At 42.9% G+C, this 14,373-nt stretch overlaps 1 protein-coding gene across 2 annotated transcripts in view; it reads right to left on the bottom strand.

Moving 5' to 3' along the window:
- The window catches only part of LACTB (lactamase beta), a 20,214-nt gene extending 10,049 nt beyond the window's left edge, over positions 1 to 10,165 (bottom strand). For both annotated transcript variants that reach the window (XR_002100741.1, XM_019533403.1), the window contains exons 1-5: positions 9,923 to 10,165; positions 9,655 to 9,721; positions 7,326 to 7,516; positions 6,659 to 7,016; positions 3,554 to 3,719 (exon numbers count right to left, since the gene is read on the bottom strand). Coding sequence is in view for 1 of the 2 variants with exons in the window: in XM_019533403.1 (XP_019388948.1) it covers positions 3,554 to 3,719; positions 6,659 to 7,016; positions 7,326 to 7,516; positions 9,655 to 9,721; positions 9,923 to 10,150 (1,010 nt within the window). In the remaining variant the exon portion in view is untranslated. The remainder of the gene's footprint in view (positions 1 to 3,553; positions 3,720 to 6,658; positions 7,017 to 7,325; positions 7,517 to 9,654; positions 9,722 to 9,922) is intronic.
- Positions 10,166 to 14,373: the final 4,208 nt, after the last annotated feature.

A 14,373-nucleotide genomic window follows, 5' to 3' on the forward strand; every position in this document is an offset into this window, starting at 1 on the left:
CCCACCCCCTTCCACAACACCCAACTTGCCAGCTGGAGGCACCTGTATTGGAAATCAGATTGGTATCGGCTAGCAGTATCTGCCCCAAAAATCTCTATCGGTGCACCCCTAATTCTGATCTGTTGTAGTCTGAGTTCTTTGCAACAGAAGAATTGCTCTATTACTTTTGTACTAAAAGAAGTGAGCGAGAGCCAAGAACTGGCATTTTGTGAGGGGTGCCATGAGTCTAACAAGGTTGTGAATTGCTGACTTAACATATCATGCCAAACAGCATAACATTAGGATTTAGTACTAGTGGCAGCATCTGACCTTCAGATACAGGGATGAAAACTTATAGCATTGAAAGGCATTTCCTTCAAGCATGAGGCTTTCCTCACATATGCATTTTTGATCGTTTCAAACTTTGGAATTACAATTTATACATAATGCAGATGTTGCTTGCTAGTGAAGCTATATTAAAACTATACCTACCAATTTATGAGAAAGTAAATAAGAGCCTATACTGAGATGGTGCATTCATTGATTCAGGAAGAAACAGTAGCACATTCACAGCTTCCTTAAATTTGAGATGCACAAAAGGAGCACGATTTATATAATACAAGATACGTAAAAAATAGTGAATAACCTGGACGGTGCCCAGTTAAAAGACATGCATTCTGCTTTCCCAGAACTTTATAGTGCCCTGCTTTCGACCTTTTTAGCATAATTCTTATTCAGAGCCTACTATTGTCAGGCTACAATAATTCAGTTTCAGTGAGAAAGAGGAGAAAAACTCTGAGCAAAAAAGACTGATATCACAGCAAAGGGTATATACAATTATTCAACCAGCATAGACGTTATCTAACCACACAACGAAACACATAGGCTGAAGCCTTTACCTACCATGACACAAGCATGAAGCTATTTTTCTTAAAATTAGTCAGATTTTTTCATCTGCAATGGTCTGGATGACTTCTAAGAGGAGCATTAAATCACTTGAACATTGTACTGAGATGTCCCACCACAAAAATACAGGAGTGCAACAAGCATCCAACATCACTCAAACATTTACTTAACTGGGCAATAAAATATTTATATTGCAAACATATATGTTAAACAATCCCTCTGTATTCAAATCAAACACTTTAGCTTTTGCTGCCTCTCCCACGTCTGCTCTCTCTCTCAAACTGTTTTAGACAAGCAATTTGAATCTTTTCCTTCTTTTATTTTACTAATATGAAACATATCCATGCTACCTTAAATTTTGGCAAGACTAATTTTAGTAAGAACATATTTGTATTAAGGCAAGTAACACTAAGATATAGTCTCAGAACATGTCAAATTAGTAGGTGAAAAGGAAGAGATGGTCACCTTGCACACACCGCAACTCTCCCTGCAACATGGAACAGATACACAATTACCTTACACTGTTAGTTGAAGCCTTAACACTAACAACCCCCAAAACACCTTAAACTACAAGCCTGACCTCATGGCTGAACACTAACAACAATCAGAGATCAATAAGAGTTGTCCAACTATTTGCAGCAGTAAGTCCATAAGGATTGCAAGGCACATGATGACAACGTTCATAAAAAGACAAACTTTAAGAGCTGCTGCTGCTCCTAGTTGTGGTAATCTAAAGTTCTGTATGGTAGAAACATTTTTTAGAGCAAGTGTTTTACTTTCTGCTGTGCCCTATGACCACACCGAAGTTACTAAAGGGAAGTAAGCAGGTTTCCCAGATAGATAATCTGTGATTTTAACAAAGCCAGATTTTTTTCCTGTCAAAGGAATTAAATATAGCAGAAAAAGAATAAGACACTGAATTAGGCAAAATTCCAACTGTTCCACTTACTACCAGCTATACACTGTGACGTGATAGCAGTTATCATCTGTATTCTTTTACCACTGTCTGCACTATCCTGTAACAGACATTTGGAAAGGAACCAAAAAATGTACTTCTCAAAACAAATTTCCAAATATTGATGTGTGAATGGATAGTACCAACAAATTGTAACGTGCACATATATTCAATGCATGAATATCTGAACACGTTAGCGGATTAATCCAATCTTTTTGTACAGTACTATTTTTGTTGCGTTAGAGTAGAAAAGTTAACTTAGAATTTTTTTTAAATAAAAGTGCAAGGTATTTTTCCCTAGCACAGGAAGTCTAAACATTACCGTACCAAACCCAGATCATTATGTGTTTTTTTCCATAATCTGCTTATGAGATCAGTAGGAATCCTCTTTCTGTGCCAAGATTTAATGCTGAGTCAACAAGCCTCAGGTTCAGAATTTTCACATGCTGTTTGTAGCTATGTTACTCTATAAAATAAGACTAGGAAGGAAAACAGCAAGAACAACTCTAGCATTAGACATGGACACTCACAACTGTTGCTCAAAGAAGTTTAAGCTCTTCAAAGCTGCCAAAACGGCAAACTCTTAACACAAGTATTTATAAGAAGTGTTTTGGTGCTGTCATTGACATTTGAAGACTCTAATTTATAAATCCATATGGACATTATAGAATGGTAACTGTTTAATCTATGAAAACCTTTTGAAACTATTTTAAAATTTAGCAAAATTTTAAAATTTTGGTTCCTACGTGGCTTATAATTAAAAATCTGCAGTTTTAGGTGAAGATTCTCTCTCTCCCCTTTAAGCAATATTGTTTTCAAAGATTTTGCAAGAAGTAGTGCTATAACTTATAAAAATTAAGGAATTTGTAGTACCAAGAGAAATAAAGTTGTTTTCATTATAATTATTCTTCATAAAACTGATTGCTCATATAAAGAAAGGTAAATTATTCTTAATGATATGCAGTTAAGCCTTTAGAGAACACAAAAGTTAGGAAGAAGAAAAGATTTGACATCTAATACCAGAGATTTTCTCAAAATGAGAATGAATTATTTAACACTGATAGCAATTGTCTCTCTTCTTGTTCAAGTATGTGTGCAGCTATAATGTCAGGTTCTTCTATTTTCTTTTTACTCACACATCTGTAATTAAAATAGCCACAATGTTCATACCACCATCTCCTCCTTGAGATGTATACCCTCACAATAAGAAACAAGCATTAGAACTCTGATATTTTTTTAATCTATATAACCACAGAATCAAATGTCATTAAATTAATGATATGACTTTTTTATTTTTTAAATAAAAGTGTCTGTCACTACTAACTCTAATGCAGGGGTTTTCAACCTTTTTAAGGAGTGTACCCCTTCTGGGTACATTTCTGGCGGAGTAGGGGAAAGGGGTTGTGGTGGCTGGACACAGAGAAGGGGGTACTTGCTTGCACGCGGTGTTCAGGGTGGTAGATGGCGGCAGCAGCCACCACATGCAAGTTCCCTCCTCCCCCTAGCACCCATCCCTGCTCATGGGAGGCAGTGGTGCAGCATGGTAGGTGGCAGTGCTCTGTTCCCATCTGCCTACGCATACCCTCTAGCCCCTTTCCAACTACCCCTGGGGGTATGTGTACCCCTAGCTGACAACCCCTGCTCTAATGGATACAACAAATACATAAGTGAGCACCAGCTACAAATACAACATATAATTTCATTCTTATTTACCTTGCTCTATTATATATCATCAGTTCATTGTCGTCCAGTACTGTTGACTGCATATCCAACTCACGAAACATTTTCAGCATGTAGTCCGTAAATTTATGTCCTGAAGCTCTTTCCACAACAGCACTCAGGAGGGTAAAGCCATGCGTTGAATATAAGAACTGGCTACCTTGAGATGAAAGGGGGAGGGTGTACAGAGTTCTTTTGCCAAAAGCTTGGATTCAGGTTTAATGTTTCCTTTAGTTATCTTTTTCCCCAAGAAAAAATAAGCTCATTGACATAAGCTCTTCCACAGAAACTTTTGTGCAACCATCAGAAATGCCATGCAACACACAACTTATTGTGTTTTAGATTATCATAATATTGGTTTCTACATCCTGGAATAGGAAACATGCACAGAATTTAAAGAACTCCCTTGCATCCAAACACTACATGCAAATTTAACATCAACTTCTCATGTAATTAAGCAGACCTCTCTTCATTTATGACCATAATAGTTCAAATATGGGAAAACAGAAAAAAGTGGATTTCCCCCTTTACCCAAGGAAAACATGGGTTTCTCGTTTTAATGGAGAAACCTGTGGATTTTGCAATTTTGCAAAGAGCAATCTGCAGGCTGGCAGCATTCCAGCCCGCAAGGGACTGTTGGGGAGCAGGAGGAGGGTGATCAGGCAGGGGTCACCACCTGCATGTACATCCATCTTTCTCCAGGCTGCCTGGCAGCTCAGCTCCCACAGGCAAGTTGAGGCAGGGGGCAGAATTGAGGCTCCCATAAGAATGAAAGGAGGAAGAAAGGGAAGCAGAGCTGGGGTGGCTGCCCAGCCAGGCAGTGCATGGGGCTCGCAATGCGTGGCTGCAGGATCCCAGCAGGGAATGAGATGGGGCTGTGGGTGGGCTGTCTGGGGAGCATAGGGGTGAAGCCAGCTCCCCACTGCTGTGTGTACTCCCGGGAGGAGCAGGGAAGACCCCAGATGTACGTGTGGGGCAGGGGCTCCTCAACCTGCTTCCCTCCCCTTGTGTATATCCAAAGTTATTCAAGTTTTAAAGCTGCACATGATAGAAGCAAACTGTAAAGGGCAATCGAAATCATAATTCATTAAGTCTTAAACACAATACAGCTCAAATTTCTAGACTTCAACATAACTGCCATCTTTCATGATGCATTGTTCAATCCAATTTTCCAACTTGTAGAAAACAGTTTCCAGTTGCTGCTGAGTGATTTCACAAATTGCATTTGTGATCCTAACCCTATGCATGGCTTACACTATGCTAAAAAACTGAAAGTGTAATTAATTCAATTGCTGTTTACAATTTGATTCTATCAAATGTGTATCCAAAGTTATTAAAATTTAATTTCGCACAAGGACTTTTTAAACCTCCTGTACTTATCACTATTTCTGAACCCCTGTACAGCATCTTTTGAGATCATGTCAGCAACACCACGTAAAATTCCAGGGATGTATAAAATGGCATTATGTGACAGAATTTAACATCTCATTCGCTACGGAACAGAATTTCATCTTTGCTTTTTTGAGTGCAGCTGCACACCAAGCAAAGTTACCTACAATGTGCTCAGGTGTACCTGCACTAGGCCTATCAGTAACCAGAGTTACCTACACACCCAATTACCTACAGTGATGCCCAGGCTACTTTACTGAATTGATCCATTTCATTTAAAACTACATAAAAGGTACACAAAGCGATATCCAGCACAAGTGGGAAATGGGGGGTGGCAGTAATATAAAAATGCCGGTTACCTGAGGGCACAGGGTTTGTGGCTGGACATGAAACAGAGGGTGTGTGAGAGAGAGAGAGAAAGAGAGAGAGTGTGTGCGAGAGAGTGTGTGAGTGTGTGTCTGAGAGAGAGAGAGTTGGGGGTGGCAGCAATCATACACAGAGTGTGTGTGTGCGTGTGAGGGGAGGGATGGAGGGGCAGCCACACATGGAGCAGCAGCAGCAGCCACCACATGCGAGCTCTCTCCCTTTTGCCCCTCTGCATCTGGCCAGCAATTCTGGTTACTAGAGTGTGCCGGTTATACTGTACTATGATTTTTTCCCCCTTTTTCAATACACCTTACTTAACATCACTGAATCACAGTTTCTATTGTGTTCCTGATTTACTTAACTTCAGTCTCTCTGACATTATTCAGTCCCTTTTGGCCCCACATAATCTAAATAATTCATCATTTACAGATTCTACCACTTTCCTACCCAACTCTTTCACCTTTCCAGTACATTATTAAAGCCACATGAGACCTAGTGCAACATATGAGACCTTCTGCTGTAATTTTTGTCACGTTAAAAATCACTCATTTAATCTACCTCTGTATTCTGCCTACTACTCCGTTTCTTGACCCAATGATTAAGTAATCCATTTCACTACCTGCTCTCATTAAAAATAATAAAGATTAATGTTGCAGTGAAAGGAGACAGGTCAGCCATACATAAAGAAACAAATTAGGTAAGAAAAGAATTAACACTTAAAGAAAAAAAGTTTTACCAATCTTTTGGGGTTCCTATGTTGCAAGTCAATGAAAGACCATTAAATGCATTTGTTACAGTGGTATGGCAAAAATGTCATGGTCCCACTATATTCCTATTTACAGCATTCCTGTATATGGTTTTTAAAATCTATTTTAACAATATCAGGTTAAATGAATGCAGTTATACCAGTTAAAATATGTATTGGCATAACTTATTTTAATAGAGTTACAGAAAGAAACTACACTAATGCGAGTGTATAAACACTCTAGGTGCAGATTATATTCTTTTTTTAATCCTTTGCAGGGATATCTGAAACAGCCACAAAGCTAGGGCCAAATGGATTCAATCACTCTCAGTGGAGATGACTTACCTTGCATTACATACACTGCAATCCAGCTTCCCAGGGAAGTGGTCCTTGCCCCATACCTTGGGCAAATTCAATAGGAGGTTGGATGATCACCTGTCTGGGGTCTTGTGAACCCAGCATTCATTCCTGCCTGTGGCAGGGGGTCAGGCTAGATGATCTGTTCAGGTCACTACTGACCCTAGCTACTATGAAACCATGAAACTATGAATCCAAAAACCTAGAAAAAGACATTTTTATCAGAAAGAATAGAAATTCACCTGGCTTAAAGAATAAAGGATCATTTTTAAATATCTTCAGTGAATCAATCACACTTTCAAATTTTTCCTTCAAGTAGTACTCTTCATGCTCAAATTCCTTGTCTCTCTTGCCTAATTTTGTATTTCGGCCTTTGACTTCACCTTCATGTTCTGACTTAACTCTGGCAAATTCAGCTTTTTCAGTGGCTTTATTTTGTCTTTCTTTTAGTTCCTTCTCCTGGTTAGACTTTGTTAAATCTTGTGTTAGCTTAAGGGCTTTGTTACTTTTTTCCTTCTCTTCTTTTACTTTTGCAAGATCTTTTTCATAGTGACGGATTCCACTTAAATGTGAAGCTAACAATCTTGTAGTGATGGTGACCTAGGATAAAAGACACTTGGCATGATAAATTGCTTCATTTAACATAACATACTCGGAGGAAAAAAAGGCAAGGATCTACAGGAAATCCAACTTTAAAAAGTTAATGCTCCTCCGAAGACATAAAAATCCAGTGTTCCTTTTTCAAGCAGTTTGCCTTGCTACCTACCTTTATTTCTTTAAAGGGCTTCTGGAGTACTATACAAATAAATAATGGTGTATACTTGTGTACAAATGTGGGTGGGAAACAAAGGGACCAGACAGACATGAAATGTAAGCAAACAAAGGCTACAGAACAAACGGTTTAATTACCTTTTCACCTTCATATACTTTTTCTGGAAATTCAGGAACGTATTTTTGTACTGGAGCATCCAAATCCAGTTTTCCTTCTTCCCACAATTTAGCAACAGCTGCCATTGTTAGACACTTGCTAATGCTAGCAATTCGTATGACTGTCTCTGGTTTACAGGTCACACGATTTTCTACATCAGCGTAACCCAGACCTGCAGGAGTACAAAAAGGGTCATTATTAATATTTTATAAACAGAAAGAATTTGCAAAATTATTAGCTTTGTGATTATTTGCAAAATTGCAAATTTACTGGAGCAACTCCAATAAATACTCTTCATGCCTTTGTTTTAAGAGTACACAGTGTTGGTTTAGCTCTGCTCTCACAGAAATCAATTAAACTTGATTTTTGTAGTACAACAGTTCAGCCAAGGCAAAGTGCTTTTGAAAATCTGAAGATTAATTACCCCTTTTATTAACTCTCAGAAATTAAAAATTATGTTGCTAAGTTGAACTGATGTTAAGTTTAACCCAAAAATTACATTAATGTCAAAGATTCAAAAAACCCCAAAAAACTAAACCCAAACTACAACATAGATTGTAAATCAAGTTAAGTGGTCAATGTTCATAAACGTCTCTCTTGCTATTAGTAAGATTTTCATAAATCAGTAAAGCTTGCCACATTACAAGGAAAGAGAAAACAGAATGACAAGTATCAACTGCTTAAGGATTCTTCCTCTAAAAAAGCTAGAATTTAAAAGCCTGTTCTGTACTTTCCATGTTTCCCTCCCTAGTCTCATGATACTATTTTAAGAATGCTGGAGTCAGTGTCAGCCACATCCCAAACTGCTCTCACGAGATTATCCTATTTTCTGCACCTCTGTGGAACAGCACATACAAAAATGTAAAATAATTATTTGGCATAATGCCTTGGAGTTTCAGTTGTGGATCAGACTAAGACCAGTACTTTGAACAGAACAAGTTCTGCCTTCTAAAATAAAGTTGTGGAGAAATAGTTGCTTTGTGGCCTAAAATCTGACTGGAGAGCTCCAGGTTGGAAGATATGTTCTGTCCACCAGTTAAAAATACCGTTTGTTTTTTTTATGAGAGCTTTGCTTGAGGATTGTAGTGTACACTCATCTTCCTTGAACCATAGTTGACTAGGAAGCCTATGCCATGAACCCTCGGGGAAGTAATTTCAGTAATAAGTGATAACTGGAAATAAACTTTCTAGCTTGGCCTCATCCTCTTGAGTTCAGCTGCTTATGGTGTAAATGACATCAGTGACTATTTTTTTTTTGTTTAGAGAGTAACTTCTCATCCCACTTAACCTTATGAGAAACTCATGGAAGGTGGATCTTGCAACTGAAAGCATGTTTCCTCATTCCCTATTTTAACCTAGCTCTAAGTTTGTACATCTCCTATGCATAAACAGGGGGCGTTTTTACACATGCTCTGGGGGTAGGTGCTTTAATTAAAGCAGCTCCGAGGGCCACTCTAATTAAAGCAACCTCAGTGTTTCATCCACCAGTGTCCCCATACTTCAAAACGGTGGCAGGGCGCTTTAACTAAAAATTGTTAAATGAACCCTGCCACCATTTTGAAGTATAGGCACGCTGACACATGAGATGCAAAGAGTGGCTGGAGCACGCAGACTTGATTCATCATGTCTGCTCCGACATGCTGTATTTTCAGTGCTTCAGAGCAGCCTCCCGACACATCTACAGACACCCAAAGTGCATTTATACACATGCTCTGGGAGGGGAGAGGGGCGCTTTAACTAGAGTGTCTCTAAGAGCCGCTTTGATTAAAGTGTCTGGAGTGTCTCGTGCATCAGTGTCCCTGCACTGAAAAATGGTGCCAAGAAGCACTTTAACTCATTCAGGGATGGCTTGCCAAAACTAAGTAAGCAGCCCTCTGCCTGAAACAATTGCCCACCCCTGGGCTAGATGCTGGAGCACAGTAGTTACCACCTTGGCAGACCCGATTAATCAAGTCTGCTCTGATGCATTGTAATTACAGTGCAAGGGAGCCCCTCCCCCGCAGCTAGTGTACAGGCTCCGGCTCCCCAACTCTCTCTCCCCACTTCTAAGTATGGCGCACGCACAGCCCCCTTTGGGGGTTTCAAGCACCACCGCCACCAACCCCTCTAGGAACTCTTCCCCTCCTTTCCTTTAGGCCCTCCGCCACTGTGAGCAGAAGGGATTCACCTGCCCCCATCTCGGGGAGTAGTTGTGGAGGGCCCAGGACGGAGTCAAAAGGCAGAACCTGGAAATAAAGGACAAAACCTAAGAGAGAGTGTGCAGGACCTGATCCCTTCGTCCAGGCAGGGGAAAAGCCCCTCCGCACCCACCTTCGCACCACACCTCTCGGCCATCCACAGATACGCCGACCACGATGCCGGGGGCGCCCACTTCGTCCTGGCACCGGGAGGAAGGAAAGAAGAAAAGCAGGTGAAGGGCAGGGCAAGGCGAGGCGAGGCGAGGCGAGGCGGGGCGGGGCCGGGCCCACCGGGCAGCCGCCACCCTCCCGTGGCGCAGGGCTGGGTGGTAGTCCCGCCGCGGGGGTACGGAGCCGCCGCCCCCCGGGGAAGAGCCCAGGGCGCGGAGCCCCGCTCGCACCTTGATGCGCCACAGCAGGTCCCGACTCCGCTCCACGGCTCTGGAGAAGGCCCGGGGGGGCGGCGGCTTCACCTCTGCCACCGACTCCCTCGTCCCGTCCTGCTCGCAGCCGGCCGCCCGCCTCGCCCCCAGCGCCAGGCCGAGGCCTAGGCCTAGGCCCAGCCCCAGCCCCCAGGCCCCGGCCCCACGCCGCAGCGGCCCCAGCGCCCGCGCCACCGCGCCCTGCATGGCCTCGCGCTGCCAGGCAGCGCCAGCCGCTCCCGAGAGCCTCCAACGCGGCCCTGCTGCGGGCAGTGGTGGGCGGGGCGGGACTTTCGCTGCGGGGGGCGGCGCGCGGCAGCCGGGGCGCCCCTCGAGCTGTGCGGGCGTCGTGCTTCAAGGTCTCCCGCCCGCCCGCAGCCGGAGCGGGAGCGATGCGGGGCGGCCGAGGGGTGGTGGAGGCGGCTCCCGGGCCCCGCTTCGCAGCCGCAGATACGTTTCCCGGGCAGACTCAGCTGGGCGGGCCAGGACCGCGAGCCGGGCTGAGTCCAACAACCAGGGCACCCTGGAGTTGTCCAAGAGGCTGCATCCTCAACCCTGGGACTCCGTACGGAGCCTTGCTACTGAGAGTCAGTGTGGGAGTGCCCGTATCGGCACATGCAAGAGGCAGGATTTATTTGGTAATATATTTTACTGGACCAGTCAGGGCCCAAGCAGTATTTTTTTTGGCCTAGTACAAACTTGTAAGGTATGCCCGCCCCCCACACACCATCCCACACATAAAATCTCATGAATCACAAAATAAAATTTTCTATTTTCATGCTGAAGTTACAGTCAACATTGCTGACTATTTTGTAACTTTCTGGTTGTTGGTCTTAATAATGGTATTATCCAGTCAATGTTTTGATTTTTTTTTGCTCTAGTGGACCAGCATGGCTGCAAACATTTTATAAACAGACCAATTCACTTTAAAGATTTATTTTTCTGGCCTTTTCATTGCAAAATCATTAATTATTTCCCCAAAGGTGATTTCTTTTGCAAGTTCACACTCAATAGACAAAATAACGAGAGAAATGGCTTAATCGTTCTTGTCCCATACAGCCACGGGCAGCTTGCAACAGATCTGTATGGCTATGCACACTTTGCTGAAAATTACCTGCAGCTGTTTTTTGTAAATCTCATTTAATAAGATAAGTGGGGGTAGTTCATACTCTTTTCCTGAAGTAGATTTGAAGATTTTTTTTCGGCTGCAACATTTCACAAGGAAAGTTCTCAGAAAGATCTGTAGGATACCTGTGAAGCAAACATTTAGAAGCTTTGTCCAGTCCCAGAGGCTCTTGTGTATTTTAGGACTGAATGGAATGTAAAACAAATGCTATTTGTTGCTTTGAATCTGTGCTCTAATCCATGGATAACGCTGCATCAAAAACATTCCTTCTGAATAAAGATTCTGGATCATTTTCAGAGATGGTAGAACATGATTCCTCAGCTGTATCATCATTAAATCTTTTCCACTTCTTGTCTCTTTTCTTTGGTAATTGTGGCAAAACTCCCATGCCTTCTGCAACAAGACATGCTTCCGGTAGAATTTTGGGCCACTGATCTCTAAGTTGTTTTACTTTTTCAATAATATCAGCACTGAGAGCTGCCTCTGATTCAAGAGAGATTCCCCTGGCTTGTAACATCTTGTTTCTGTCATCAGTACTTGAAAGAACCTTTTACCAGAAGCTAGCCAACAAACGGCATGAAAATGAGCTGAAGTACCTTTTCAGTGCTTCCAGTTGTGATTGAGCTCTGTGTGTCAAATTTAATTCAAGAGCACATTCCAGGGCTTCCAGAATATCTAGAAGATGGTTTGTGAGTGGATGGATTACATCAGCACATGCACTCCAGCATGCGTCTGACAGAGAGCAGAGTGAGCAGTGTATCTTATCTGTTATAATCTTCTACCTCACGGGGCTGTCACTGAAAAACAAAAAGTTGCTGCACACAACCAAAAAAAGGTTAATGTTTCAGTACATGGTGCTGCCACATTCATTCCTACAAGATTTAGTGAATGGGAAGCACAAGGAGAATACACAGCAAGTTCATTTTTGGACATAATGCAGGCCTGAACCCCTTTTATCTTCCTGACATATCTGAGCCATTATCAGAACCTTGACCTCTACAGTCATCAAGAGGAATATTACGATGCTTCAAGGTGGCAATTGGCATTTCAGTTATCTGTTCTCCATTTTTTAAATCGAAGGTAATAAACTCAAAAAACCTTTCTTTAATGTTAAATGCACCAGTATCTTTGTATCTTGTGAACTACAAATTGGAATATCAACACATGTTCTTGGTGAGAGACATCAGAAGTAGCATCACATATGATAGAATGATAAATAGCCTTTTCTCTCTGCAAGGATGGCCTTCTGCACACCGTTACCACATAATTCAGCAAACTCATTCAGACTCTCCCATGGGAGATAATGAGCCTGTCCTTGCATCATTTTGCCCTCTGTTTGCCTCTGTTTGACTCTGGCCAAATGGTCACGAGTGATGCTGTCATAATGAGCTCTTTTCATGTTCAGGAAGTTCATTATATAGCTTTTGCCATTTTTTCACATTTGGTGAATACCTTTCACTTTTTGCCAGCGTACTGCATTGTTTTTGTCTCCCTTCAGAAAGTAACCAGCATGGAAAACAATACAGTGCTTGATTGGTGGGACTCCAAACAAGCCAGTCTCTTGGTAGCTGTTCTCCAATGGAAGTCTTACATTTGAGAAGAAATTCAGGAAACTTATGCCCACCAACATCTTTTGGAATTGACTTTGCTAGCTTTCACATTTCTTCTGAAGTCAAGACACCAGGTAGAACAATTTTTTGACAGACAGAAACTAGTCTCAGTTTGGGCCACAAGACTGGGTCTTTGAAAAAGCATGAATCAGATAGTGTAGTACTACTCTCTCCTGTTTTTTGTAAGCCTTCTTCTGAACGTGCTAATGGTCATATTACCTGACCATTGGAGTCACATGATGCACCTGGCAGCTTTTCTTCATCATCAGTTGCCACAGACACAGTCTCTATATTAAAATCATTTCTATCTTATTTTGTTCATCTACTTCCCTAGTTAGTGTATTGCCTGAGCCAGACTGCAGAAAGGCCTAGTTTGTTTTGAAAAACTGGAGGATTGATTGGTGTCCTTTAGTTTCTTTTAGCTCCCTTTGTTTTACCTTCTTATGTTTCTGGCTGCCGGATTTGTATGCATAGCCAGACATGGTGTGTGTATGTGAGAGAGAGAGAAAGAAATGTCCTTTCCTTCCAGGACTAACCCTATCCCTGTTTCAGTTCTTCTCTATGCAATGTTTAGATCACCAGGCCTAACTTATTACTCACTTTTGGGCCTGTAAATCCTACCAGCAACACCACAGCTTCCACTATCCCTAGGATCAATATTCGTGGTTATGTGGTGTTTTGTCCCTCCCTTCTTCATCTATATGCATAAGGGACTCTGGGACTTGTAGTTTCATAGTTTCTAGGGTCCGAAGGGACCTGAGTAGATCATCTAGTCTGACCCCCTGCCATAGCAGGAAAGAGTACTGGGGTCTTGAGACAGCACCAAACACTAGTTCTTGAGAGAGAATGTCCCATAGGGAAGCATAAATCCCTCTATCTTCAAAATACAAGTCCTAGAATTAACTGCACAAGCACATGCTCTCTGCCCTACACAAGGGCCCTGGGCTGTCCAGCAACTCACTGTTCACAATGTTGCTTGTTCTGCTTCTGATTGGCTCCCACAAATTTCACAGTGGAGACCCCATATAGCAGGGGTGGGCAAAATACGGCCTGCAGGCCGAATCTGGACCGCAAGGCCATTCTATCTGGCCTGCAGGGCCTCTAAAAAATTTAGAAAATTAATATTTATCTGTCCTTGGTTCCTGTCAAAAATGACAGAACCCAGAGGAAGCCTGGTGGGCTCCTGCAACAGCAGAGTCCACCTGGCCCCGCCCCACCTGGGACCATGTGGCTGCACCAGCACAGGAAACTCAAGTCAGGGGTGGGGAGGAAGGGCAGGGGAAGACTCTGGACAGGGAAGAAGCTGGTGCTGAGTGTGGGGAAAAGCAGCCCCTCCCCTACCCCATGGCCAGCACTCCCTGCTGCAGCCGTTTGCAGCCTGTGTGAGGCTGTCCTGAGCAGGTACAGGCAGCCCCACGTGGGCTGTGAGTGTCTGCAGCGTGGGGCACTGGCCACAGGGCAGGCGAGGGGCCACTTTTCCCTGCGCTCAGCACCAGCTTGTAACCCACCCCTGCTGCCAGATACTTACCTGGCAGGGGAAGCAGCGTGACCACGTAGGCGAGCTCCCCAGGGGAAGCAGTGTGACCTCGTAGACGAGCTCCCTCCGCCCGGGAGGGTACTATGAGCTGTGAAGTGGTGTGACTGCTGACTTGCTGGAGCCATGGAGGTGGTGGAGCAGGACGAAGAGGCTCGGT

Source organism: Crocodylus porosus, unplaced genomic scaffold, assembly GCF_001723895.1.
Source record: "Crocodylus porosus isolate Cpor-Errol unplaced genomic scaffold, CroPor_comp1, whole genome shotgun sequence".
NCBI lineage: Eukaryota > Metazoa > Chordata > Crocodylia > Crocodylidae > Crocodylus > Crocodylus porosus.